The sequence below is a fragment of the Pteronotus mesoamericanus genome, unplaced genomic scaffold, assembly GCF_021234165.1.
Source record: "Pteronotus mesoamericanus isolate MK-2021 breed Mesoamerican mustached bat unplaced genomic scaffold, CSHL_Meso_final contig_33, whole genome shotgun sequence".
In the NCBI taxonomy this organism is placed as follows: domain Eukaryota; kingdom Metazoa; phylum Chordata; class Mammalia; order Chiroptera; family Mormoopidae; genus Pteronotus; species Pteronotus mesoamericanus.
This window is the reverse complement of record NW_026555135.1, coordinates 2,462,730-2,489,774: the sequence shown is the minus strand read 5'-3', so window position 1 is coordinate 2,489,774 and position 27,045 is coordinate 2,462,730. Positions and strand designations below refer to the sequence as shown.

At 52.3% G+C, this 27,045-nt stretch overlaps 1 protein-coding gene across 2 annotated transcripts in view; it reads left to right on the top strand.

The window, feature by feature from the left end:
* Positions 1–24,629, top strand: part of CHRDL2 (chordin like 2) — a 31,514-nt gene extending 6,885 nt beyond the window's left edge. Inside the window, exons 2-12 of one of the 2 annotated variants that reach the window (XM_054576149.1) lie at positions 4,036–4,148; positions 7,782–7,875; positions 9,735–9,877; positions 12,322–12,415; positions 14,147–14,202; positions 15,989–16,157; positions 16,932–17,126; positions 19,299–19,472; positions 20,334–20,388; positions 23,782–23,874; positions 24,539–24,629. In XM_054576149.1, coding sequence (XP_054432124.1) covers positions 4,036–4,148; positions 7,782–7,875; positions 9,735–9,877; positions 12,322–12,415; positions 14,147–14,202; positions 15,989–16,157; positions 16,932–17,126; positions 19,299–19,472; positions 20,334–20,388; positions 23,782–23,874; positions 24,539–24,629 — 1,277 coding nt within the window. The remainder of the gene's footprint in view (positions 1–4,035; positions 4,149–7,781; positions 7,876–9,734; positions 9,878–12,321; positions 12,416–14,146; positions 14,203–15,988; positions 16,158–16,931; positions 17,127–19,298; positions 19,473–20,333; positions 20,389–23,781; positions 23,875–24,538) is intronic. The other variant, XM_054576150.1, reaches the window with a different exon arrangement.
* Positions 24,630–27,045: the final 2,416 nt, after the last annotated feature.

Genomic DNA, 27,045 nt, shown 5'->3' with positions numbered 1-27,045 from the left:
CACCTATTCAGGCGTGAGAGCTCTATCCCGTCCTGATTGCTCCTTTACCCTCTCCACCTGTATCCAGTCTGTCCCAAAGCCTGCTCCCTGTAACTACTAATTGTTCCTCAGATCTGCACTGCTTCCCATGGGCACTGCTTCTTTCTTGGTCCAGCCCAGCATTACCTCAAAACAGGTGACTGCAGCAGCCTTCTCCGGGTCTCTCTCCCTGCGTCTTGCCCTCTAATCCATTCTCCATTCGTGGGGCCACAGCGATATCTCTAAAATGCAAACCTGATCTCTGGCATGCCCCAGTGTAAAGCTTTTCTGTGTTTTCCTTTGCCCTCAGGCTCTCAAGGACCATCGGAATCTCTGCCTTGCTCTCCAGGCTGATCTCTGGTCTCTCACCTCTGCCCTTCCACTCTCTTCCCCAGCCTTTCCAGTCTACTTTCATCTTGTATCCCAGCCCGAGATCTGAGGTCTGTGTAAGCATCAGGTGGGGTCTCGGGTGTCTGGCTTGTGAGTGGGGCTAGGAGAATACAGGGAGCCTCAGGAAACAAAGGTGGCAATGTTGTAAAGGAGACCTAGGAGAGTTGACCTCAGTAGCAGGTACTGTGATGGTCATGCCCTATAGGTGCCTGGGGCTGCTTATAGAATCCTGGGAGTAAAAGAAATGCCATGAGAAACAGACTGTTAGGAAATCTGGAGGGAACATCCAGTTCTACTTTTTACTTACCATTTCGTTGAGCATCTAATAGGTATCAGGCACTAGGCATATTATATATATTATCTGATATAATTCTACAATAACCCCAAGATGTAGAGATTATTACTAATCCCACTTCACAGATATGGAAACTGCAGTCTGCAATAGTGAAGTAACTTGTCTAAACTCAGGCTGCAAATAAAAGCCAAATACAATTTGAACTCTGGCCTATCTGACTCTAAGGCCAGGCTTCACTGAGTGAGGGTTCTGAGGGGGATGAAATCTGTTTAATTTTCATTCTTCTCTCTCTCTATAAAGCCTGAAACAGGGCCCATAGTCTTTTTCAAATAAAAACTTCCCCCACTAACGGTCTCATTTCCTGGTTAGACATCACAGCCAAGGGCCATCAACTCCAAAAGATCTCCAAGAGAGGGCCCACTTGGCCCCTGGCTTGAAGAGAGAGATGTGGGCACAGGTGGCTAGGATGCGATTTGGTGGCAGGGTGGGGAGAGAGAACAGGACAGGCCCGAGGCCAGAACAGGAGTGGGAAGGCCGCAGAGGCCCTAAGGGAGGGGATGTGAGGGGCAAACTTCGCCTCCTTCTCCCCATCCCTCAGGAAAAGCCCCACTGGCTCCTCGGACCTCGTCCCAACTCCCCTTGGAACCCCTGAGAGTCTGCGTACATGGGACCATAAACACATCTTAGATCGTGGAAGCTTAACATGAGAGAATCTTAGAACCACAAAATTGTACAATCCAAAGGCTTCATGTTCTAATGAAATGTAGGCTCTTAGAAACATGGAATTTTCAGATCTTGAACCTTGGAAACCTGGAACCTTGGAGTCTTAGAATTTTGAAATCATGGATTTGTACACTGTTCAGAAAACCTTTGAAAACTAAAGTTCATCCCCCACCCCCACCATCCACACACAGACACACACATTTATTGTGCAGATGGGACCCGGAGAAGGGAAGAGTCTTCCTCAACGTCCCAGTGAATCGGTGGCATGAAGAGCTAGAGCTTCTTCCACCAGCCACATGCAAGGGTTAGGGCTAGTGCCAGGGCCGCAGGGACAGAGGCAGAGGCGTGGTGAGGTGGGGACTGTGGTTGCAGGAGGCCTCCTGGGGCTGAGGGATGGCCTGGCAGGCCTCCCACACTCTCAGCTGCTGCCAGGCCTGTTGGGGGGGAGGGGCCTCCTGGCCGGGCCACAGGCTGAGACTTTCTCTCCGTCTTCACGCTCTGAGCAGGCAGGGAGGGGGAGGGGGTGCCAACTGGCACAGGGGCCAGGCTACAGGGCCGCCCTAAGGAAGGTGGGACAAGGTTTCTTCAGCAACAAGGCTGAGACCTAAGGCCATGGTAGTGTTGCAATCGCCCCTCCCTGGTGGGGGGAGGGAGCTGAGGAAGAAAGACATTATTCAATCCTTGGAGAGTTGGGCTGGCTCTGACAAGCACCCCGGCTGGGCCTGTGTCCCGCCCTCTCTGCCAGCGGAGGCTGAGAGATAAACACTGCTCATTTGATACGGGCCAGCCAGGGCCTTGCTGGGAATGGGACCTGCGGTCTGATCCCCCTTTTTCTTTGGGAGACTGGGAAGGGGACAAGGAGGGAGCCCCAAAGGCGATCTAAACGCAGACTCTGAGAGCATCCTGACTCTGTCCTCAAACCTTTGTTCTGGGAGGCCCAAGAGACAGAGAAGGAGCAGTGCAAGGAGCCAGAGGGGAGGCCATTTCAGTTTCCTACAAAGGAAACTTTCTAACCATGGAGGGGCCCCTGAGCTACCGGTTCTGGAGCAGTGTGCTTGGGGGCGGAGTGCCAGCCCACCCCAGCACTGCGAAGGAATTCCTGCTTTGTGGGTGACCTCTCCCTACAAGTGTACTGCTTTTAAGACTCAGTGATTCAAGGAGTTTAAATGTCTATCCGAGATGGTAATGTCCATCTTGCAGGGTCATAGGGTTACCATGATTATCATAATAATAGCATTCAACTAAGTGTCAGGAAGTGAGCTAAGTAAGCATTTTCCAAGCATTGTACAATCTAATTTTAAAAACCAGAATGTTAATGAGATAATTTACTTAAAGAGAAGATAGACAATAAATGTTGGTTCCTTTCTCCTTATTTCAGTCTCTTTTAATTCAGCAAGACTTTGTGGACCCTTTGCTTGTGCTTGCGCTCCTAGTTCCTCTGTATAAAAGCTCAGATCATTCTTTAGATAATGTAGAGTTTTCCTATAGGAGTGATAGCATCCCTTCTGGGTTGTAAAAATCAGCAGATCCCTAAGTGGAGGAGGGTTGCCAGGGATAGGACGAAAGGCAATTCGGAGGGGTGGAGCCAGGAGCGACAAGCCCGGCCTGAAGCCCTGACAACTGGGTGCTAACCGGTGAGAGGATAAGAGGTGAGGGCTGGTGTGTCCTAGAAAGAGCCAAAAAGACCGACTGCCTCTGGGAGGCGAGAGAGGGGTAGAGGTTTCAAGAAAGAGGATTGCAGGAGAGCTATCGCTCGTCATGAAACAAACTATTTCAAACATTTTTAGAAGCGTTCCTCTCCACATTGACAACTGATATGCAGATGACAAAAATAATTGATGTGCAGTCAGACACACAATCATCAGTTGATTGCAATAGTACCGAAGGCTATTTTTAAGGATACTAAAGTCAGCTTTCTGACCTTTCACTGGGCAGCACTTGGTTTTCCCAATTCAGGCACTTTCCATCGCGGCTGCCTGAGATACAGGGACACAGCATAGTACGAAAGCAGGCAAGCTGCTGTCAGTGGCTTTATTCAAAAGGTAGGTCAGAAAGAGAGAGAGAGAGAATGAAGGGGAGCAGCAGAGGACAAGGGAGGACAGAGTAGAGAGATGTAGTAAATTAATAAGCAAAATGGGCGAAAGGAAAAGGAAGTGTGACTGAGTGCAGAAGGGGCATGTAAGGAGCCTGAGTCAAGGGACTTAGGCTGTCATCCCTGCTTGGGGACTGACTTGCTGTGTGACCCTAGAGGTGTAATTTATCCTCTCTGGTCCTCAGATGATTCATCTAATCATCATAACTAACTTTTATACCACCATTGAAATCTGTAAAACACTTTTACTGCCTCACCCCTTAATTGCCCCATGAAAGAAGTGTTAAGGTTCAGAGAGGGGCACCGACACGCCCGAAGTCACACAGCATGGGAGCGGTCCAGCTGCGATGCAAACTCCTATGTTCTTGCCCCTTGACTGGGAGAGCGTGTCCAAGGGATTCCCTTCCGCCTGAATGGGCCAGATGACATCCTTCCTAGAGCCAGAAAGAAGGGGAGATGAGGTAGGTCTTTGAGCTGGAACCCCCTGAGATTGACAAAGCGCTGGTTGGTTTGCCAGGCCCAGACATGTTCTGCCTTTTCCACGGGAAGAGATATTCCCCCGGCGAGAGCTGGCACCCTTACTTGGAGCCACAGGGCCTGATGTACTGCCTGCGCTGCACTTGTTCTGAGGTATGTTCCTCTGGCCACCTGTGTCAGGTATGTCTGGGAAACCTTCAGAGAAGTCACCCTAGAGGGAGGGAGGAAGCCTGACTCGGGAGGTCCGGAGCACTCTGGAATCAGGCTCCCAGGGAGCTTGGGACCACGCCACTTTACTACCGAGTACTCAGTACCTACTACAACTACTGTGCATCCCTCAGAGATAAGTCTCACAGTGGGTCAGCTCTCATCCCAGCCTTCTTTCCACCTCTGCTGGTGCCAGCCTCCCTGCCGCGTGTGTAGCAGAAAAGAGCCCTTCTGACCCGGCCTCCCATTCCTTCCTTCCTTCCCTCGTACTATTTCCTCCAGCCGCCTTGCCACGCTGCCTGAGGAGGCATTCCCCAGTTCCACTGGTCCGAAGGGTTGCTCTTCAAGGCTTTGGCCAAATGCCACCTCCACCAGTAGCCTTACTTGATCCCTCACCTGCAAGTATTTTCTTCTTCTGGGATCCCACATAAGTGTCTCTATCCCTTTCTCTTGATCGCTGTTGGCCAGGTATAATAGTTACCTGTGTCTTTCAGTTACTGCTCCTTAATGGAGCCTCAGAGAGCAGGCTTTCCTGGGCGCTCTCTTATATCCAGTTCAGTGTTCTGCCAAAGGCTGAACAAACTGGGGCCAAGACCATGTCTTTTTGTTTACCTCTTCTCTTTGCCAACCTACCTCCAACACAGCACCCTCCACAGGGCCTTGTACAATCAACAAGAATAAATGAGACCTTCATGTGGTCTCAGGCCAGGTATGAGGCTGGAAGGTAGGGAAGAAGGAAATGACTTGGGAGGCTTGAAGCATCCTTGGTTTAGCTTCGCTGCCAGGGGCCCAGCCTGGTTGACATACCAACATACCGTCCTCACCGATGTGTCTGGAACTGGTGCTCGCGGGGAGGGTGTACCCAGCTCCCAGCTGGAGCCTGTACCTTAGGCCTCCTCTTTTCCTTCAAAAGCCAAGAGAGGAATGCAGAAGGCCAGTAAGAGCCTCCCTTGTTACGACAATCCTCAGCTCGGGTCAGGGGAGCAGAGAAGAGCTACCAAAGGGACATAGGGAGGTAGATGGGGTCTGGGCTAGCCCCTCTCCTGACTCTGATCGCTGGGGTCTCCCTCCTCCTGGGGCCTGTCCCTCCAACTCCCCACTACTTCCGTCATGTTGGCCCCAGGTAGAACTCTTAACGCCAATGGGCACAACCCCCGATGACTGCCTCCCTCTGGTTTTCCTTAGCACATCTGAGGCCAGACAGCTTTTCGAAAAGAACTTTATGAAATACAGCCAAAGAACAGAAAGGAAACCAAAACAGAAAATTCCAGACATATTATGTGGTCCAGTTGACGAAGTCCAAGTTTTGTGATCCACGGAAGCTAATTCATTTCTCTCTCCCCAGAGTTTACATACATAGTTTCCTCAACCCAAAGAGATGTAGCCAATACCCCCAAAATGTACCCTAAATCATTTCTCTCACCATCGCCATTCCCCCTAATCTAAGCCCCCTTTATCTCTCACCTGTACGCCACGCAAGCCTCCCAACAGGCCTCGCTGTCCCTTCTCTAAATCCATCCTTTGCAAGGAGCTAGAAGGATCTTTGCTGAACATAAAACTGATCACGTCATTCCGGGAGCCCCTGAAACCCTCCAATAGCTTTTCCGTGCGCCTGAAGTAAAATTCAAACTCCCTGCTGTGGCTCTGTGTGATCCGACTTCCACCTTACTTCCCAACCCCGTTTCCTACCTGTGCCAACACTTCAAACTCATTCCTACTTGTTCATCCACCTGAATGTTCTTCCCCTGGATCTTCTCACAAATGGTCCTTCTCATCTCACAGATCATCGCGTAAACGTTACCTCCTTATGAGGCTTTCTCTGGCTGTTATTTCTAAAATAGTCCAACCTTGTTAACACAATCACATTATCCTGAGTGATTATGATCTTGTTCCTCCTTGTTTATTTTTTATGATCTGTCTCACCCTGCAAGGATGTAAGCTCCATGAGAGCAGAAGCCGTGTCAGTCTCCCCCGCTGCTCTGTCGCTGGCACTCTGTCCATGCGGTAAATATTGAGTGGATGCGCGAGTCCCCGTCCCATCCACCAGAGACAGCTCACATCACAGAAGGCGCACGGCCCTGGGAGTGGTGCTTAGATACCTGCTGTGCCATCTTAGGCAACTGAGCCTCTCAGAGGCTCTTCTCGCATTTTGAGAGTGTGGGTAATGGCATCTACCTCTAGGGTTCCTGAGAGGAGGAAGTGAGATAACACATTTCTGTACAACATAAAGCCCCTGCCTACTAGTCACTCAACACATGGTCGTTATGACTTTCCTGAGAGGCACCCTTGGGCTGCAGGGTCCCTCCCTCTTTCAGCCCCTCACCTGTCTCCCCCCTCCTTCCTGCTGCATGTCGCTCATCACCTCCAGCCCTTGGATCCTTCAAGGCCAGAATCAAGAGATTCTATCTCTTCAGGACATACAGTTCCTTGCACGCCACCCGACTTTCTCATCTGAGGGCTCAGTTCACCCTCCGGACATTTATTAAGCACCCATGTGTGCCAGGCCTCTAGAAGGCCCCTTTCAGAGCTCAGACTAATGCTGTGGACTCTGATGCCTCTTAGCTGAGATTAATCCTTGGGACGCAGTGACTCCAGAGGGACTAGGGCCTGGTACAGAGTTCTCCACGGGGTAAGAGGCTGCCTCCAGAGAAGTGCTGTCGGGGCACCGAGGTGGGCAAGGATGCTGGAGACAAACTCGCCAACCTCGGAGTCTGAACGAAGGTGGCTCCATTCCACTAAGAGAGAGACCATCTATTTCTCCCCTCCTGGCTCTCGTCCATCTGTTCAAACCGTAGCAGGTACTAGCTTGGAACCAGGCCCTGTGCTGACGATTCAGGGATGAATAGAATGAGACTTGGTCCTTGTTCTTGGGAAGTCATGGTGAAAGATGACACAGATGTACATGGTTCATTATAACAACAGGGGAGAGTCGGGTGCGGGAGGCCTGGGACTGGGAAAGCCGCCCAATGGGGCCGTGGCTCCTCCCTCTCCGGCCCCCACCCCTCTGGGTTATGTTCCTCTGCTCCCTTCTCTTTCATTTGCTGTACTTGAAAAAGCATGAGAACTTTGGGCCCTTCCTTCTCTGGTGCCAACTGCAAGGCCTTTGTGCAGGGTCGCCAGCCTTCCCAGAGATTCAGGGAGTGGACCACGAAGCCCTGAGTCTTCTCCACATCAGGTTTCTAGCCTTGTTCCCATCCCTGTCACCTGTCCTCGTATGTCACATTCCTCTCTTAGCCATGAAGCTTAGGTTCAGAGGTCAAAGAGCGAAGTCCTGGAGTTAAAATAACACAGTCAAGATCAATGCAGAAATAACTCAAGACTTTAACTCGTATGTCTCCAACACCAGGAAAGGGGCACACTGCGCCCTCCTCTGTGGTCAGGGAGGCACAGGGATGGGCAAGCCACATGAGTGAGCGGGAGAAGAGGAGAGACTGGACGCACGGGCTTATTGTTTTAATCCCGTAACAGGCTTAAAATGAGTGCAGTATCTGCAGTTGGGCTGGTGTCTGGGGAGAGGACGGGTTCAGGTGGGAGGCAATGGCTCTTTGGAACCAGGACTGACTCCCGTGTCCCCTTCAGAGTGCCCATGTGAATTGTTACCGCCTCCACTGCCCCCCTGTCCACTGTCCCCAGCCCGTGACCGAGCCACAGCAGTGCTGTCCGCGGTGTGTGGGTAAGTAGCCTCGTTCATCCCCTTGCGCCCGCTGACCCTGCTCTCACCCCCGATGCGGGCCTCTGGCGGAGGGAGGTCCCTGAGATGAGCGGGGCAGCCTCTAGCCTTCAGAGGTGTTGAGGCACAAAGGTGCTCAAGGGAAGAAACATCCTGGATACCCAAGGAGGGCTGGGGTGACAGCAAGTTTCCTGTTCTTAAATAGCCGTGCGTGGCTGGATGGGGGAGAAAATGTGGGGAGTGCCGAGGGAAGTAGGGGCGTGCTTGGCCTAATGATGGCGCTCGGGCTGCAGCCCGTCTCTGTCTCCGGCCGGCCGGCTGGAGCGGAGGGAGTGGGCCTGCCTGTGTAAGTGAGCGGGGCTGGGAGGCCCTGCAGGGAGCCCCAGGATTCCGGCCCTGGGCCTGGGAATGGCCAGAGGAGTCGGAGGACCCGTACTCTGAGATTCCTCCCAGTGCTGAGGATTAGGGACTCTGTGTGTCCTGGTGCTAAAAGTCTATGTCTCCATGATAGTAAGATTCTACAAGCCTCTTAGACTGGGATTCTAGGAAGGAAAGAGAGGAGAAGTAGTGTATGAAGAAATGGGCATAACCAAGGTGGCCAGTGAGAGGCACCGGGCCGGGAGGCCAACTTAGAAGAGTGGGGACAGGAGCTGCTGAGAGGAGGATCTCTCCTTAGAAGCCTCCAGAAGGGGATGAGGGACGCTCCAAATTATGGCTGCAACCTCCAGGCTCTAGAACCAAGGCTCTGCTAGTGAGCTGGTGACCTTTGTGGAGTGGATATAGAGCGGCTCATTTTCCAAGTGGGCCTGCAGCAGGATCTGACCATGGCTCTGCTTGGGTCACAGAGGTTCCTGGCTCAGGATTCGCTCAGGGAGCAGGGGCTCTGAGCTTCATCCAGCCCAGTGAGGGGGCATCATGCGTCTTCCCTGTCTGAGACTGACTCCAGGAGCCCTGGCCACTCCTTCCTGACTGTGCCGCGGCCCAGGCCCCTTCCCCCTCACGTGCTCCTCTCTCTCGCTCCTTTGCCTGCCTGGCTCTGCATGGTCTTCGTGCCTCAGTTCAGAACATCATTCCCTGACCACACCCCACCCCCGTGTCCTGGCTGAGTTAGTGCCCCAGCCCTTACCATTAGACAGTGTCACTGCTTATGGCATGTCTCTGTACCAATTAGATTGTGAATTTCTTGATGGGAGGCTCTGAGTCTTGTTCGGCACTCCATCCCCAATGTGCCTGGCATAGAGAAGGTGTTTAGGAAAGGTGCCTGAGAGGATGAGTAGGTTGTCTCAGGGTGGGAGTCTCGGAGGCTTACCCCTCCCCCTGGCAGGATGGGGACTGGCTAATCAGCAGGTGATGGGGAGGGTGGCTCTGGTGGCCAGTGAACGACAGGAGCTTACTCCAAGCACAGGGACAGTCTAGATCATCTGATTGCACGAGGGTGCCAGTCCACAAGGGACTTTATTCCTTTCACAACTGGGTCACCAGAACCTCGAACAGGTGCATCATAGATGCTCACTGAGTGTGGAATGAACTAACGCAGTTCTCCACTGAGTGGGGCTCAGTGGGGCTGAGGCTTCTGACCTTGTCTCTGGCTCCGGTCAGGACCAGCGTGGATGCTGCGGGGCGGAAAGGCCATGGTAAGCAGCCATGGGAGAGGGTGACAAAGTCAGATGGCAGTGTTAGCAGGACCTCCTGCTTAGCTGATATGGGGACTGTCTGGAAAGATTGAGGTCAGAGCTTAATTTAAATGCCAAGATGGGATAAAATTCAAAACCTTAAGAAAAGGGGCCCCATGGATTCTGACACAGTTCTTAGATCCGCATGAAACCTCATTTTCTCCTTCCCCCTCCTCTCCCCTCCTGCAGAACCTCACACTCCCTCTGGGCTCCGGGCTCCCCCAAAGTCCTGCCAGCACAACGGGACCACGTACCAACATGGAGAGATGTTCAGTGCCCCTGAGCTGTTCCCTTCCCGCCTGCCCAACCAGTGTGTCCTCTGCAGCTGTACCGTAAGAACCTCCTACCTTCCCTTTAACCCAGGCCAGCGGTCTGGGCTTGAAAAGCAAGGTGGTGGAGCTGGGAGGGAGGGAAACTCTTCTCCCTGGTTAGAGCAAAGTGAGAATGAATGAGCTTAGGGGCAAAGGAGTACTGGGGTTTTGGAAGATCTGGCCCTTCTCTGGGCTTCTGCACCCTCCTGAGCTGCCTGTTACAGCACCGGTCACCTTGCACTGACATTTGCCCGTTTGTTTTTGCCCCAGCTGGCTTTGCGCTCCCGGAGGGGAGGGAACACACCCAATTCATTTCTTTATCCTCCACTGCTTCTGGCCCAGGGCCTGGCATACAGAAGATGTCTTTAAGAATTGTTGAATGAATGAATGTATGAATGATCAGTTATCAGTCCTGGGGCACAGAGACAAGGCAGGCTGTAGCAAGTGGAATTTGGTCTGAAGCTGCCTGAACTCCCCATGCTGTGGTCAGAGTTGAGCGTAGGGACAGGCAGGGCTGACTCCGCAGTGTTAGCAACATATAGACACTGACACTGGAGCCAAACAAGGCCTTCTCCGGAGAGCCTTCACCCAGCTCCTTTGGTGGGTGGGGGCGGGGGCCTGAGATGTGGCCCTGCTACAGGTTTGCAGAGGGGTTCAGCATTTCATTCTTACCCTGGGCGGAGCTCCTCGTCTGTGCATTGCCAGGAGGAACTCTGCTCTCCAGGTTGCTTTACTAGCTGATCGCAGACCTTCTCTGGGCCTCAGTTCCTTTGCGTCCACAGGGAGTCTGACCAGGCGATCTCCAATGTCCTCTCTGTTTCAAATCATTAGCAGATTTAGCAGAGATGCAAGGGAAGGAGGTATAGACTAGGAGTGGGGCACCCAGGTTGGAGCCCTGGCTCTGCCTTGAGTGTGACCTTGAGTGAGTCACTTTTCTCAGGCCTGCCTCTCCATGTGGTCCTCAAAGTGTCTGTGCTGCCAAGCAAGCAACTTACAAATGGGAGTGACTACTTATAAGTCAACCGAGAGAGTGATATTCTCACGGGGCCTGAATCTCTTGTCGTGGTCTACTCCATTGTACTACTCGGTTCAGAGAAGTGCTTCATGTTTATATACAGCCTCCCAGCGACCCTAGAAGATGGGTATCAGACGAAGAAATTGAATCTCAGAGCAGTTAAGCAACTTCTTTAAGGTCACACAGCTAGTTAAGTGGCAGAGTCAGAATTCAGACCCAGGGCCACAAAACTCCAAAACCCATGGTCCTTTCCCTGCATCGTGCAGTTCCCTATGAAGGCGCAAGGGCCTGGACTAGGAGGGGGCTGTGGGAAGAGACAGAGATGACAGTGGTGGGGCGGTGAAAGCGTTCTTGTCCCTCCTCCCTGGATACTTGGGCCTCCCCTTCCTTCTTCTCATGCCTGTTTATATGGGTCTGACTTGACTCCTGGCCCTGTCTCAAGGATCAGAATCCTTATTCTTTTTCTTTTTAAGATTTAATTTATTTACTTTTAGAGAGAGGGGAAGGGGGGAGAAAAAGAGGGAAAGAAACACTGATGTGTGAGAGAAACAGCAATCGGTTACCTCTGGCACACCCCCAACTGGGAACCTGGCCTGCAACCCAGGCACGTGCCCTGACTGGGAATTGAACCAGCGGCCTTTAGGTTTATATACCAGTGCTCAATCCACTGCGCCACACTAGCTAGGTCAGAATCCTTATTTTTGAGACTCATTGGAAAAGGAATAGAGAAAGACTTGAGGTAATATCATTTCCTCCCATTTTTACAATGCCTGACATTTTTAAATGGCTTTTCACAACTGTCCCTTCACTTGGTCTTCACAGCCCACATGGGTGTGCCCCCATTTTACAGAGGAAGAAGCTGAGGCCCAGAGAAGAGAAGTGACTCACAGAAGGTCCTCTGGCCTCCTGATTCCCAGAAGGCCGTTTCCCCTGCAGTGTTGCCTCTCCAGGCTGGGTCCTGAAGTTGCAGACCTAGGGTTTTCAGTGAGAGCAAGATGAGCCCAAGGCATCCCCCACCCATAAACCTCCCTTCATGCTGGGTCTTCCTTTCCAGGCTGGGGGAGAAAGACATTGATTTCAGTAGGAAAAGCCTGAGGACTGGGTTCCAGTCCATTCTGCCCGGCTGTGTCCCTGGCTTCAGGCAGTGCAGACCCCTCCACAGGCTCTCCCCATCTGCAGGATGGAAGGGCCCCACCTCACCGATTGGCGATTGGCAGAGAGACCCTGGGGAGAGGCAGGGTGTGAAACGCTTTAGAGGCTGAAGGGTGAATGCTGTGTCAGGGCCCGGAGTGGGAGTGGGGAGGGTACAGCGGACCCCTTTTCTGAACTGGCTGGGCCTTGCGCAGGTCGCTGTGCTGCTCCCTCCCTCCCCAAGACAGGGGGCTCCCCCAACCCCAAGGCTGAGCCTCATCAGATTCGCCTCCCAGCTCCTGTTTGCTCTGTCTGTCAGGAGGGCCAGATCTACTGCGGCCTCATGACCTGCCCGGAACCAGGCTGCCCCGCACCCCTCCCGCTGCCCAGCTCCTGCTGCCAGGCCTGCAAAAGTGAGTCTGTCCCTAGATCTGGCAGTGCCCACCCATCCCACCCCAGAGACCCAGCCACGGACTGTTAAAGCAGGGGGGACTTCAAGGGACACTCAGCAGGTAGTAGGCCATTCCTTTCTCAAGGGTAGGGGCTTAGCCCGGCCCTCCCGGAAAGCTGAGCCCGCGGCAGAGGATGGTGTACATTTTTTTATTGCAATCCTAGGGTGCAGGAAGGAGGGAAAGGGGGAATAAGTCAGGGGAGGAGGGAGGAACAATTTTAAGAATGCATTGGGGAGCTGCCTCTGCTTGATATCAAGTATGACCTATTGCTCAAAGTCATCCTCTGCTTTTCAGGAAAGTCTGGGGTTAATAGAAGAAGAGTAAGAATTTGTCCCCCAGCCAATAATTTACATTGGTTCAAGATTCACCCCGTGGTGAAGTCCCTCGTGCACCCTTTTTATGAGTGCACATGTGGGTGCTAGGCTGCCCGGGGAGCAGGAGGCAGGAACGGAGTTGGGGGTGGCAGACACGGACAGGAGGCACGGACATGAGGGTACCGCTGGCAGACTGAGCCTGAGCTAAGTCGGCCACAGCCCTTGGGGGTGGGGGAGGAGGTGGGCGCTGCTGCAGTCCCTGCAATCAGGTGAGGCGGAGAGGATCAGAAGAGGCACAGAAGAGAGATCTGTGCAGACAGGGATCACATATCTTCCTCTCATCCTCATGGCAGAGCTGGGCATGGATCTGGGCTCATTGGGGCTCAGAGCACATGTGTCAAGCAGAATCCAGAGAGAAGTTCTGTAAAGGACAGAGACATAGGCTAACACATCAGCTAGTGAAGGGCAACCGGCTTCAGCAGACTGAAGTACACAGACGGCTGGACGGTTCCCTGCGTGCTGGGGTAGTCTAAGAAAACTTCTTGGAAGCGGCAGGACTAGGGGAGGAGAGGGAACCACAGTAGCATGTGTCCCTGGATGTTGGTACTGTGGAAAGGCACTGGACCAGGAGCCAGATGCCTCCAGTGTAGTCCTGGTTCTTCCAGGGATTTCCTGCAGATTCCTTCTCTTCTCTGGGCCTCAGCTAGGCCATGTATGCACTGAGCCATTGGCCTCAGTGGTTTCTAATGGACCGTCTAATTCCAGTGTCCTTGGTTTTTGAACCAAGAATGCTTGGAGGGTACCAGACTGTATGTGATGCACGGGCATGGAAGAGAGAAGCCCACTCGGGCTTCAGGAAGTCCCAGGGCTCCAAAGGGCCTTGTGCCCTAGGAGGTGGGAGATGGCAGGATCCTAGGGTGTCCCAGCTGGAGGGGCAGAGGGGCTGGAGGGAGCTGCCCAGGAGTGTAATGTGGAGACCAAGGTCTGGTGACTTCAAGTGTGGCTGGATAGAGTGGCTTCCCAGGGAACTGCAACCAAGCAGGCTGCAGGGATGGGATCCTGGGCCATCCGTGATGGGCACTGAACAAGATGCTCGGGCCCAGCCAAGCAGCTCAGTCCTCATGGTGACCAGGAGGTCAGTGTGTGGAAACTGAGGCAGCAACCCAGATGTAGCAACTTCGTCAACCCAAGGGTGAGGAGAGGCTATAATGAAAAGTAGGACTAAGTCCCCACTGGGACAAAGGGACCTGCTCGTGCTCGAGGGCTGCAGAGGAGCTCTTGGCCTTGGAGGGGCAGAACCTAGAGGTGGAGGCCTGACGGCTCCAGCCAGCAAGGCTGAGGAGGTAGAGGCTGACCCGCCTTCCCTTTGCATTTCCAGATGGGTCAAGTGAGAAATCAGCTGAAGAGAACACCACGCAGTCACACCGTGGGGTGGTGAGTGCACAGCCTTTCCTGCCTGGGCGGGGAGAGGGGGTGAGGTGGGCTGGTATCCAGGGCCTAAGTCTCCATGACTCTGGAGCAAGCAAGAGTAGTTATTGTCCTCACTTCTCATTTGTCCCCTGGCTCCATTAGCGAGGGGACACCATGTCCAGCCCCTGTCCCTAGCCTCCCATCATGGCTTCTTTGGGGACTGATGGTCCAGGAGGGGCCAAGGAAAAAGCACCAAATGAGTAGGAGCAGGCCCTAAACTTGCCGAATTCCCTCATGGGAAACTCTTTGACACTGCTCCATCCACAGCTTGTGTCTGTCCTTATTCAGGCCACCCCGGAGCAGCATAATCCCCGGAAGGGAGTGACCCTGATTTGGGTCAGGCTTCCCCACCCAGCTCTAGAGGTGCTGGTTCTTCGTCTGGGGGCTACCTCTCTGTCTCCCGCCCCCACCTTGGCCCCTTTCGGTCTTTAAGTCTAGAGTTAATGTAAGCGGAACTGCCCAGCTCTCTCCGGTTGGAGAGGAAAGAAGAGGGAGAATAGGTTCACATACTGACTCGAGTCTGTGCTGTCTGCAATGTGAACAGCTCACCCGCTCTTCCAGCCTGGGTCACCTGGACCCTGGGCGGCTGGAGGCTGGGCTCCCTCCCCTTACCTGAGACTCCCCAAGGGTCTGAACCAATGAGCTCCCCTTCTCCTCTGCCAGCTCACCCCCCTCCCAGCGGGGCCTTCTCGGGTGGTGGTGGCCTCCGTGTGGCAGGACCTGAGCCAGGCCATCCCCTTTCCTTCGCATCCTCCCCTCAGGAGGCAGTGTGCTGAGCAAAACCCACCAGGCTTAGTTCCAGGCCCTGAGCAACTACTTGCTGAATGATGTGGGCAAGTCACCATTTGGGGGTTGGGCTCTTCAATTCCTTCTTGCTTCTATTGCACTTGAGAAGCATTTTCTAGGGGCTTTCTCGGTGCCTGGGCATATGCTGGGGCCTGAGACACGGTTTCTGCTTTGGGAGCTCTTATGGGTTCAGTCCAGCGGTGAAAGGACTGCGCCTGTGTGGGGCAGGACGGGGCTGTAGAAGAAGAAACGTGAGTGATGGGGGCAGTGAGGTAGGTTAAAGTTCTGTCGCCTGCTCCCAGACCACTTGTTCCTCTCCCACAGCCTAGGGCTGCGAAGCCCCTGCCCCGCTGCGCGGCCCTCACCGCACACCTTTGGCTGGCTGTCGCTGCCAGCCCGCCCAACCGGCCTGGAGGGGCAGGGTCTTAGGAGCTGGGATTCCAGGGGCTCAGGAAAGGCGGCCTGAGCCCTGGAGAGCCACTGTCTCGGAATGGAGCCAGCTCATCATCCTGTCCCATGGGATTCTGGTGGGACCTTCAGATGCCTGTCTCCTTGTCCCATCACCTCAATCTTCTCAAAGGAGAATTTCTTGACCTTCATCCTCACTACAGTCTCACATTCTATTTCTTAAATATTACGTTCTCCAGGTCCCTAATCACTTATGTCACCCAAATAAAGCCCTCATGCCCTCTGGCCACCCAGCCCCAAGGCACTGGCTCTCACAGGCCTAAGAAGGGCTGGGTGGAGGCTGGGTTTCCAAAGTGCTATCGTCCGAGTTTTCGAAGATCTGTTGTTTGAGAACATCTTAGACCCCAGCCAGGTCTCACTTCTGTCCCTAGCCTGTGCCCTCTTTTCGCTGGGAAGTCATGCTGGGGCCTGCCCTCAGGCCGCTCACTGCAGCCTGTCTGGCCCCTGCTTCCCGGCAGTGGCCCATCTGTGACCCTCGTCCCTCTGCGCTTTGCAGAGGCATTCCCAGGATCCCTGTTCGGGGGACGTTGGGAGGAAGAGAGGCCTGGGCACCCCGGCCCCCACTGGGCTCAGCCCTCCTCTGGGCTTCATCCCCCGCCACTTCCGACCGAAGGGGGCAGGCGGCACGACAGTCAAGATCGTCCTGAAGGAGAAACATAAGAAAGGTGGGGACCGGAACCTCCTTCAACCCCTGAGGTGGGAGGGGGGACCCCAACTGCTCCTACCTCCCATTCCTGTACCTTCGACTCAGTGATTCTCCCATCTCGATTTGGCTGTGAGCTTATAGGCACCCTTAAAGGGCATAAGGTCTAATCCCGCTTTGACAGACGAGGACGCTGAGGCTCAGAGTCCTGAGTGAGAGAGAGAGAGAACCAGAGATGGAACTGGGGCTGTGGGTCAGCACAGCCACGAGCCTCTGCCATGTCTTTGCTGGGAATTGAGGAACACAGAACAGAATGATGAAAAAGCAGTCGCTGTCCTTGAGGGGTTCCAGGCATGTGAATAAATTACTACAACCTAAGGAAGTGCCGAGGGAAAGTTTTTGACAAAGGACTAAGCAAGCGGTCCTGGGCTGCAGGAGGACAGTTGGGATGGAGCGGGGAAGGAGGCCACACCAGCAGCCATGGGGTTGATGTCAGATCTCTCGCTGCGAGGCCATCCCCATCCTTGCTCCACCAGAGGGGCCCGGGAGGGCGGGCGGGAGGAGGACTGTCCGTCTTCAGCGAGTCCTTACTGGACGCATCTCAGCCCTGAGTGCTGAGAGGGGGGATGTCAGGGACGTGGGATCGGTTTTATGCCCTGGCTTCCACCTGGCGGGCAGTGTGGCAGGGCCAGACTATGGAGCAGGGACTGCCCAAGGCCCCTCCCCCACCTATTACTTGACTCTGGCCAGAGTCCCAGGCCCTGACCCTCCTCCCTTTCTGCGCTCCTTGGCTCAGCCTGCGTGCACGGCGGGAAGACATACTCCCATGGGGAGGTGTGGCACCCAGCCTTTCGCTCCTTTGGACCCCTGCCCTGCATCCTGTGCACCTGTCAGGACGGCCGCCAGGACTGCCAGCGGGTGACTTGCCCCACCGAGTACCCCTGCCATCACCCCGAGAAGGTGGCCGGAAAATGCTGCAAGATTTGCCCAGGTACAAAGAGATGCTAGGGGTGGGGAGGTGCTAGGCAGAGTGAGTGTTGGGGTTCCCTCCCCGGGGCACAGACACTTGACACATCTCTGACAGGGATGGGGAATGGACTCACAGCCACAGAACGCAGGGGCTTTAGATGCACAGAGCGTCAAAAGCACAACTGTGGAAAGTGCCAGCCTTGTAATATATTACTGTGGAACCATCTAGTGTTACAGAAAGAGATTCAGAGGCTCTCAGACATATATTCGTAGAATCAAATAGTGTTCTGGATTCTATGAAATCTTATGATATCAGGACTTTTAAGAGAAATGGCCAATGTTTATTGAGCACTTACTATGTACCAGGTAGGAATTTTGCATGCATGAGTTCAAGTAATCCTCACCACAATGGACAAGGAAGGTATCTATCTCTGTTCTAATAAACAAGAAGATAAATATTTTGTTCCAGGTCACCCAACTAATTGTAAGTGACAGAGCTGGAATTTGAACCCTTGTCTGCCTGACTCCAAAGACCATACTCTTTACTCTCTGTTATCTTCCTTCAACCCTCATCTACATATGGGAAAACTGAGACCCAGAGAAGAGAAGGCACTTTCCTAAGTCACACAGCAAAGTGTAGAGGAGCTGGAACTAGAACTCAGGCTTCCAGACTCACTGGCTGAGTTCTTTCAAAAATGTCACGCGGCCCTAGGATTAGTCAGTATGCCGAAAGGGAAGTGCAGGTATCTCATTGAGAAGAGCAGCCTGTGAGTGTCAACAGCAGTGGATGTGAGGGGCAGATTAGAAAGAAGGTAGGCAGGGAAGAAGGTGCAAGGTGAGGTTGTGCCCTGACCACATCTCGTTCGAGATGGAAAAGCTGAAGGGAGAGGAATGGGGAAGAACGAGGAAGGAAACATGCATTGAGAATCTACTAGTGCCAGGCGATTTCACATATTTCATTTATTTCTCACAACTCACTTATTTAACAAATAATATAACTGAGTGGCTGAAATTACCCTGAGTCTCTGCCTAACCCAGAATTGAACATTAGGAAATTCGAGTTTGCATTTGCTTGCTTACTGATGTATTTATTTACCTAACTTACTGTCATGAGCCTAGACAAGTTACTTTACCTTCCTGAGTTTCAAAAACAGAGTTGATAAAAATGCTTTATGAATTATACATCAAAATCAAAACATAAGAAATAATTGTTATTTGTCAGAGTAATATGCCATTGGGACAGGGTCAGGGAGGGAGCATGACAAGGTCGTGACAGGGCGGGGGTGGGGGAGCATTTGGGGAGGGCCCGCCTTGAATTCACTCCGAGCCTGGCTGAGGCTCACTCCTGAGCTGCTTCACAAACATACCGGGTCTTGGGCTCCACCACCAGCGCCTAGTCCATGTCCTCAGAAAAACACTGAGACTGCAACTGAGGCTCTTAGCTGGACACCTCTAAGGCTTCCTGACTAGCAAGAGTTTAGAAGGGGGTGTATGTATAGGGGTTTAGTCCTTCAGTCCCTGAAAACTAGTCAGGGAATGTCCTTGGAATTCCAGCATGGCAAAGCTTTAAGACTATATCTAATTTGGCACCAAAAACACATTGCCACCCCTCCCCCACCTCACCACCCCCCTCCAGCCGCCATCATTGTCATCACCGCCACTCCCTCTTCCAGCGCCAGGGCCGCTGTTGCCAGTACTGCCATCGCTGCCTCCAGCCCTCACAAACCTTCCCTTGTGCGCATGTTCACTGAGAGCCTGTGCTTGCTGTGAGTGAGTGACTCGGTGGACATGGTTCCTGCTCTTCACTTTGTGGGTCTCTTTTTAAGAGGAAACACACCCAAGTAAAACAGTGACAAGGCAATGCAAGGCAGTGTGCGAGTAAGGGCATGAGTGGGAGTCATAAGCAAGAAGGGCTTTAAAAGCCCTGAGTGGGAGGAAGCAGTGGGCTGGCTGGAGGAGGTGGAAGGTGTGCAGGGCCCTGAAGGGTGGGAAGTTTTCTGATGTGCTAACCAATGGGGGTGAACGGGGGAGATGTTCCCTCTCTCTTCCCCAGAGACCTCCTTCTCTTCCCAGGGCACCAGAAGTTTCCCAAGGACCGTAGAGACCCTGAGGGGGATGTCAAACCAGTGGCCCCTCTTTTTGAGCCTACAGGGGTGGGGAGACAGAGCATTCACAAGCTCCTTGTCTCTCCCAGAGGACAAGGCAGACCCTGGCCACAGTGAGATCAGTGCCACCCGGTGTCCGAAGGCGCCGGGCCGGGTCCTCGTGCACATGTCAGTATCCCCACGTCCAGACAACCTGCGTCGCTTTGCCCTTGAGCGTGAGGCCTCTGAGCAGGTGGACATCTACCTCTGGAAGCTGGTAAAAGGTGAGCATCGGCATACCCCCAGCGAGGCATTCCTCTGACCTGTCCCCCTTCCTGAGCCCCAGGCCCCTTGGGGGCCTGTCGATCAAGTGCCCAGGAAGACCTGCCTCTGGCCACCCTTTCAGAGAGTCCCTGATTCCAAGAGAGAGGAAGACACTGATTCTGTCTGATCCTCTGACAGCTCTGATAACCTCACCTACTCTGAGATGCCAGGGCCTCGAAGTGCTCCCTCTCCTGGAGGGAAGGGGTTGTTGCACCTTGCGAGGAGTCAGGACAGGGTAATGCCTACCCTGAAGAAATATAAAGAAATGTCTATTGGTAGAATTGCAGCATTTTGTGAGGGGAGGTCTTTTGAAGCAGGAGGGCCCTCACGGCATCCTCAGAGGAGGAGGGCCTTGAGGCTAGCTTCATTTAGCCTCTTCTAGATGGTAGAGTCTATCTTTTCAAGGTAAGTAAAAATCAGAATATATTTCTCATTCTGTGAGAAACTTACCCTATTCATCAGGCTACTTGTGTCACCAAATGAAGGTCAACAGATTTCATTGATAAGGAAATGGCTGAGAGTTCTGTTTTCTGGCTCTCTTGAGAAACATAAATCCCGTCGGTAGAGTAAAACCAACTAAACCCTTTCACTGTAAATCAGTTCAAAGGTCACTTTTCTCTACTGATGGGTTTGGCTGGGGGTGGGGGTGGCGAAAGAGGGGACAAAACAATAAGGGGAAAATAAAGGGATAATAAGAATAATGACGATGATAAAAACCAATGCGTGAAACACTTTAGAATTTACAAAGTGTTTTCACATTCATTAACTCGTTTGATACTCAGCGATCCTGAGAGTTAGGTATTATTATCCCCGTTTTACAGATGAGGAAACTGAGGCTCAGAGAGGTGAAGTACCTGGCTCAAGGCCACACAGCCAGTAAGTGGAGGAACTAGAGCCCATGTCTTGTGACGTCAGATGCGGCTCTTTCCCTGCTCTACTCTGCCCCCTGACGTAGGAGGAATGGACGAAGAAAGCGGAGCTGTTCAGCCTGGAGAAGAGGACTCAGGGGGACAGGACCACTGGCTTCATGGCTCTGACGGACTGCTCCAGGCAGAGCGGGCAGCTGTGTTCTGACTGGCCGCAAGGGTCAACAAGCAGGGGCTTTAGAATCAGGCCTGGGTTTAAATCCCGGCCCTGCCATTTCTTAGCTGTGTGGCCTTGGGCAATCACTTGACCTCTCTGGGCCTCAGTTTTCTCTTCTGTAAATTGGGGAGGAGGGTTTTTGGAGGACTAAATGACATAACATAGGCACAGCCCCTGACCTGTAGTAGGTGTTAACAATGTCACTATCCTTCTCATCCCCCGTCATTAACTCGGTTAGAAATGGCGGTGAAGCAGGTTTCAGCCAATGAGAGGAAGCACTTCCTCATACTTGGAGCCTTCCTGTAATGAAGGGAGGGAGCAAGCTCCATTCACAGGAGCATGCTGATGATGGCTGGGTGGGGGTTCTTCCAGAAGCTGGGGAGTAACCCTTATAATCCTTTTGTATCTTGAGATTCCATCAGTCCCTGGACAGGTTCTGGCTGCATGTTTACTCTGGGACCCCACCCCCACCCCCACACAGTGCTGGGACCACAGAGAGTAGTCTTTCGGTGACCTGGGTGCAGCAAGAGCGCACTTCATGGAAGTGAGTGGGCCTGGGGCTGTGCAGGGTTTAGAAAGGCACGAGGGGCACACTGCAGGCAGGGTGGCGGCGGCAGCCTCAAGCTCTGGCCCTAGAGCCCACGCTCCTATGCCTTGTGCTGTGCGATTGGTGTGCAGCAGGCACTGGGTGTAATGTGCTTCATTTCATCCGTATGAGGAACCCAAGGGTTATGTATCAATGCCCCATTTTGCAGATAAGAAAACTGAGTCTGAGAGGTAAAATGACTTGCTCAAAGTCACACAGTTGAAGCAGTAAAGACTCAAACCCAGTTCTGACTGTCCCTAGTGCTGCTTCCACAGAGGTGAACTGATGCTTTCAGGGAGGTGCCTGAGGAAGGTCGGGCTGTGCCCGGAGTGGTGCAGAGGCCAGTCTCATTACCACCAGGCTGGGCGGGAAAGAAACGAAGTGGGGCAGTGTGGAGGCGTTTCAACTCCACAATGCCAGGCCTGCCCTCCCGTCCCTCCTCCCATCTCCCACCCGCCAGGGTGGCCTAATTGCCCATCCACTTCCCATGCCTCCCTGTCCCTGAGCATGGGAATCAAACACTCCTGGGGTGTGATTGTCAGCGGGAACCCTGCACTGTTCTCTCCCACAGAAGAATGGAAACTGCAGGCCTTGGAGGCTGAGGGGTGGGTGGTGGAAGATTGGCCCGGAGGCAAAGCGAGCAGGTGGATGTTGCAACCTGGGCTAAGTGAGGCCGCACCACGGCGGGGGAGGCCCAGGCTCCAGAGGCTGAACGGAGTGTTGGCTTAGGGCTGAGGGCCTTTTAGGTTCTGGCATTCCAGGGTAAAAGGGGCCTCAGGGATCTCCATTCCTACCCCTATCTAGGAAGGAGGCCCCCCTGCGGCCTCATCAATGTCTCTAGTGCCCATATGCACCCATCCACCTCCAGACAGGTGATTAACTTCCAACACTGTGGATGGCTCTGCGCAGGGAGATGGCTGTGCACTGAGCTGAGTGAGCCTGTCCTATTTCCTGGGACTCACTTACCAGTGCCACCTCTGCCCTGAGGGTCCGCAGAGCCCCGCTGCCCTCAGTCCTGGCATGCCCTTCACGGAGCAAAAGGTACAACCATGGCGCTCAGTCCAGCTCTCGATTCCAGGCCCGAGAGCCAGTCCTTTCAATCATGCGCCACGGGCTAGAGTGCGGGGAGCCACCTGCACCCGTTACCTCCTCTCCAATGTGTGTTTGGGGGGTGTGCAGTGGCAGGCCTGGAGCAGGAGGGCCCGTCCCATCTCATGCTCGGGATACAGCCTGGGCCTTCGGGGTGAGCCTCTCCCTCATCCTGGCCCTTGGCATCTGGGCTGGGGATCCCAAGGACATCTCTGGCCTCCTGGACCTTAATCTCAGCATCTGAGCTGTCCATTGCCCTTGGTGGGCTCCTACTCAGATTCCCATAAGCAAAGCCAGTTCTTGGTTTCCTTGAGGGCGGTGCTGGCCGAGCAGAGGCCTCGCTGTCACATCTGTTCTTTCTGGCCACAGACCCTGGTGGTAACAGCTGGTGCGACCTCACAGCCCATGTGTGCAAGGCCAGCACCATGTGTGGTGGTGCCAGTGGCCAGCTCCCCATGGAATGCGAACACAGGAGATCCAGAATAATACCTCATTCCCCTTCAGGGCCCGGCCTAGACTGGGTACACATGGATTTACTTATCCAGCCAGCCAGGGATTCATTCATGCATTCATTCATTCTACGTGCCTAATATGGACCAGGCTCGGGACCCAGAGAGGAAAGCCCTCCTGGTAGGGGAGTCCCCAGTCTGGTAGGGGAGACAAGAATACATGTAACGATAACACATTAGAAATAGATACAATCACCAACAGAAGCCAAGAGCTGTGGGTAATTATAACTTCCTCCTTGGATCCCAAGAAAGGAAGTTATACCTACCAGGTAGGGAGGCTGGAGGGGGGAGCAAAGGAAGACTTCCCAGCTAAGGTTTGAAGGATGAGTAAGAGTTTACCTGGCGGCAACAGGAGGAGTTCCAAAGATGCCGGGGCATGTGTAAAGGCTTGGCCGCTCAGGGGCCTCCAAGTAGTTGGCTAGGGCTGGAGCACAGGCCAGGCCACTCAGGGGGTTGATGAACTGCTGAAAGGGGACTACTACCCTGATGCTTGTTAGTGTTTTGGTGTCTGAAAAAGCACACCTATTGATTTTTATCATACATTGTATGCTCAGAAAAAAGCTTGACTAGTTCGTACATGCCTGGCAGCTCCCCCCTCCCTTCAACCCTCCTGTGTTGTGGACAGGTGAGTGGGGTAAGAGCAGGATGGTGACGGACAGGAGCAGGACCAGCAGCGGTGACGGGAGGTCTGGGACGGGGAATGACAGGGAAATCTGTATATTTTCGAATGACAGCAGTTAGGATCATAGGTTGGGGGGGGATTAAAAAGTTGTCAGGGTGCAGTGACTCCGGCAAGGCATGATGGGGCCTGAATGGGGAGAGTGGCTGAGGGGGCAGGAGGATAGATTCCAAATATTTAGGAAATTAAATCCACAGGATTCGGTGTCTGATCAGAAGAGGGGAGGGGAGGGAGGTGACAGGGTCCATCCCAAGTCTAAGCCACCCTATTTCCCTGATCCATGGCCCGGCCTTTTCTGCTCATACCCTTGTCTCTGCCCTCAGGAATCTTCCACTTGATTCAGATCAAGAAAGTCAGGAAGCAAGACTTCCAGAAAGAGGCCCAGAACTTCCGGCTGCTCACCGGCACCCACGAAGGTGGGACCTGGGGCTGAGCTGGGGCCTGGGAAGAGAGCCTGGCGAGAGGCCAGGGCCTCGGGGGGAGTTTCAGGCCGCCGGTGCTGGGAGCGGGGCTGTGCGCCACTGACGGCAGTTCCCGGCACAGGAATCCAGTGGGCGTCTGCGCCAGAGATTTCTCAACCCCAATGCTTGAGAGCCGGAGGATAAAGCAGAGCCTGCTGGATTTTGTCTTGGGATGGGGGACACCGGGCTGTAGAGGAGGGAGGTCTGAGCCCCAAACCCTTGTGCTGCCACTTCCCTCTCCACTGGAACATTTGCCGGTGGAACTCTCTTAATGACTTCCTTCTGATGTCTTTAATTTGCTCTGCACCGCATGGAGTTAGATTGGACCCAGGTGGGGCTTCAGGTCGGGGAGAAGTCACAGATGGGAGTGTTACCAACAGGTGTCAGGAAACCAGCCTGGTCCCCAGTTGTTTGTTGGTTGAGGGTGGGGTCAGGTGCCAGAACTGACCTAGATATGGGGGTGTAATGGGGATACCACCTCCCTCCTCTCTCTGGGCTCCAAACCCAGGTCCATGCAGTCCTGCTTGCCCCGTTCTCCCTACACCAGTCATTCTGCCTCTGTTGTACCAATATGCACACACACCTACCCCCCACCGCTCTTCTGCTTTCTTTCATGCAGGTCACTGGAACGTCTTCCTAGCCCAGACCCCGGAGCTGAAGGTCATGGCCAGTCCAGACAAAGGGACCAAGACCTTATAACAAAGACCTAAACTGTTGCAGATATGAGCTTTATCATTTTTGATGTTATATATTAATAAATAAGTTGCATTACCCCTCAATTCTGCCTGCTGAGTTCATATCCAGTCTCCTCATGTTCTCATAGCGACTGCAAGGCAGGCCTGGTTATCCCATTGTATAGGGCTGGGCACGGAGGTGCAGAAGGGTCAGAGACTGGCCACTGGCCTCAAAGTGAGCTGTTATGGGAGCCGGGGCCAGTTCCCCAGCCTTCCCACCCGGGCCCTCGTCTGCCACTGTGGCCTCCCCCCTGTTCTGTACTGCCTCTCTCCACAGCCCACAGGTCGGGTGCCTACCGCTTTTATGGGCGGCCCCCTCCCATTGAGCCTCAGAAGGGGGACTGACTCTAGCTAGCCAGCCGAGGGAGCGAAGGGAGCCTCAAAGCACCTTCCCAGCAAATATTCCAGGGATTCTTACAACTGTGAGCCACACTTTACAATGAGGAAGCTGAGTTAGGAGGGAGCAGCAATTTGTCTGAATTCACCAAGCAAGTCAGTGGCACATTCAGAAGTGGATGCCAGGTCTCTTGCTCCAGGCTAGTGCTCCTCCCCCATTCTACTGCGACCAGTGTTCTCAGCCCAAATATTCTCACCTCAGAAGATTTCTAACACTTGGCAGTCAGGTTGCCAACCCTGGCAGCATGGTCTGAGAAGACCTAACAGTTACAATTAAAGACAACATCAATAATTTATCCTGCCCAGGTGTACAATTCCTTGCAATTTTAAAGATGTTTTAATGCTCATGGTTCCACTTACAGTGAACAGTGTAAGAATTACACCATTTTATTTTTAAAAATTAATTAACTTTTATTTCATATTCCACCCCTTCTCCTTTGGCAACCATCACTTTGTTCTCCACATCTATGGTTTTGTTTTGTTTTGTTTATTCATTTATTTTGGGGTTTTTTTTACATTCCACATATAAGTGAAATCATATGTTATTTCTCTTTCTCTGTCTGACTTACGTCACTTAGCATAATACCCTCTAGGTCCATCCATGTTGTCACAAATGGCAAAATTTCCTTTTTTTTTCCCCTGAATAATCTCCATTGCATACAGGTATCATATCTTCTTTATTCATTTATCTGTCGATGGACACTTCCATACCTTAGCTGTTGCTAGTAAAACTACATTGAACATAGGGGTGCGTATGTCTTTTCAAATTAGTATTTTTGTTTTCTTTGGATAAATACCCAGAACTGAAATTGTTGGATTGTATGGCAGCTCTTTTTTTAATTGTTTGAGGGATATCTATACTGTTTGCTGTAGTAGCTGCACTAATTTACAATCCCACCAACAGTGTATGAGAGTTCCCTTTTCTCCACATCCTCGCCAATACTTACTTGTTGATTTATTGGTGATGGCCATTCTGACACCTGTGAGGTGATATCTCGTTGTGGTTTGAATTTGCATTTCCCTGGTGATTAGTGATTTTGAGCATTTTTTCATATATCTGTTGGCATCTCTGTATGTCCTCTTTGGAGAAATGTCTGTTTAGGTCCTTTGCCCATTTTTAAATTGAATTGTTCGAGGGCTTTTTGGTGTTAAGTTGTGTGTTTCTTATATATTTTGGATATTAACCCCTTATCAGATGTATTATTTGCAAATATCTTCTCCTATTCAGTAGGTTGTCTTTTTATTTTGTTGATGGTTTCTTTGCTGTACAGAAAGATTCTAGTTTGATGTAGAGTCATATATTTTTTCTGCTTCTCTTGCCCAAGAAGACATATCCAAAAACGTATTGTTAAGAGCAATCTCAAAGAGTTTACTGCCCTGGCCAGTGTGGCTCAGTTGGTTGGAACGTCATCTCATACACCCAAATGTTGCAGGTTCAATCCCAGGTCAGGGCACATAGCTAGATTGCGTGTTTGATCTCTTGTTTGGATGCATATGGGAGGCAACCAATCAATGTTCCTCTGTCACAAAAAAACATATGTTTTTAAAAAGAGTTTCCTGTCTATGTTTTCTTGTGGGAGTCTTATGGTTCCAGATTTTACATTTAAGTCTTTAATTCATTTTGAGTATTTTTCTATTTTGTGTAAGAAATTGGTCCAATTTAACTTTTTTTTACTTGAATCTGTCCAGTTTTCCCAACATCACTTATTTAGGAGACTGCCTTTACTCCACTGTATATCCTTGCCTCTTTTGCCATAGATTAATTGACCATATAAGCAAAGATTTATTTCTGGGCTCTCTATTCTATTCCATTTATCTATATAGCTGCTTTTATGTGAGTACTATACTGTTTTGATTATTGTGGTTTTGTAGTTTAGTTTGATATCAGTGACCATGATACCTCCATTTTGTTCTTTCTCACGGTTTCTTTGGCTATTCTGGGTCTTTTGTGGCTCTATATAAATTTTAGGATTAAATGTTCTAATTCTGAGAAGAA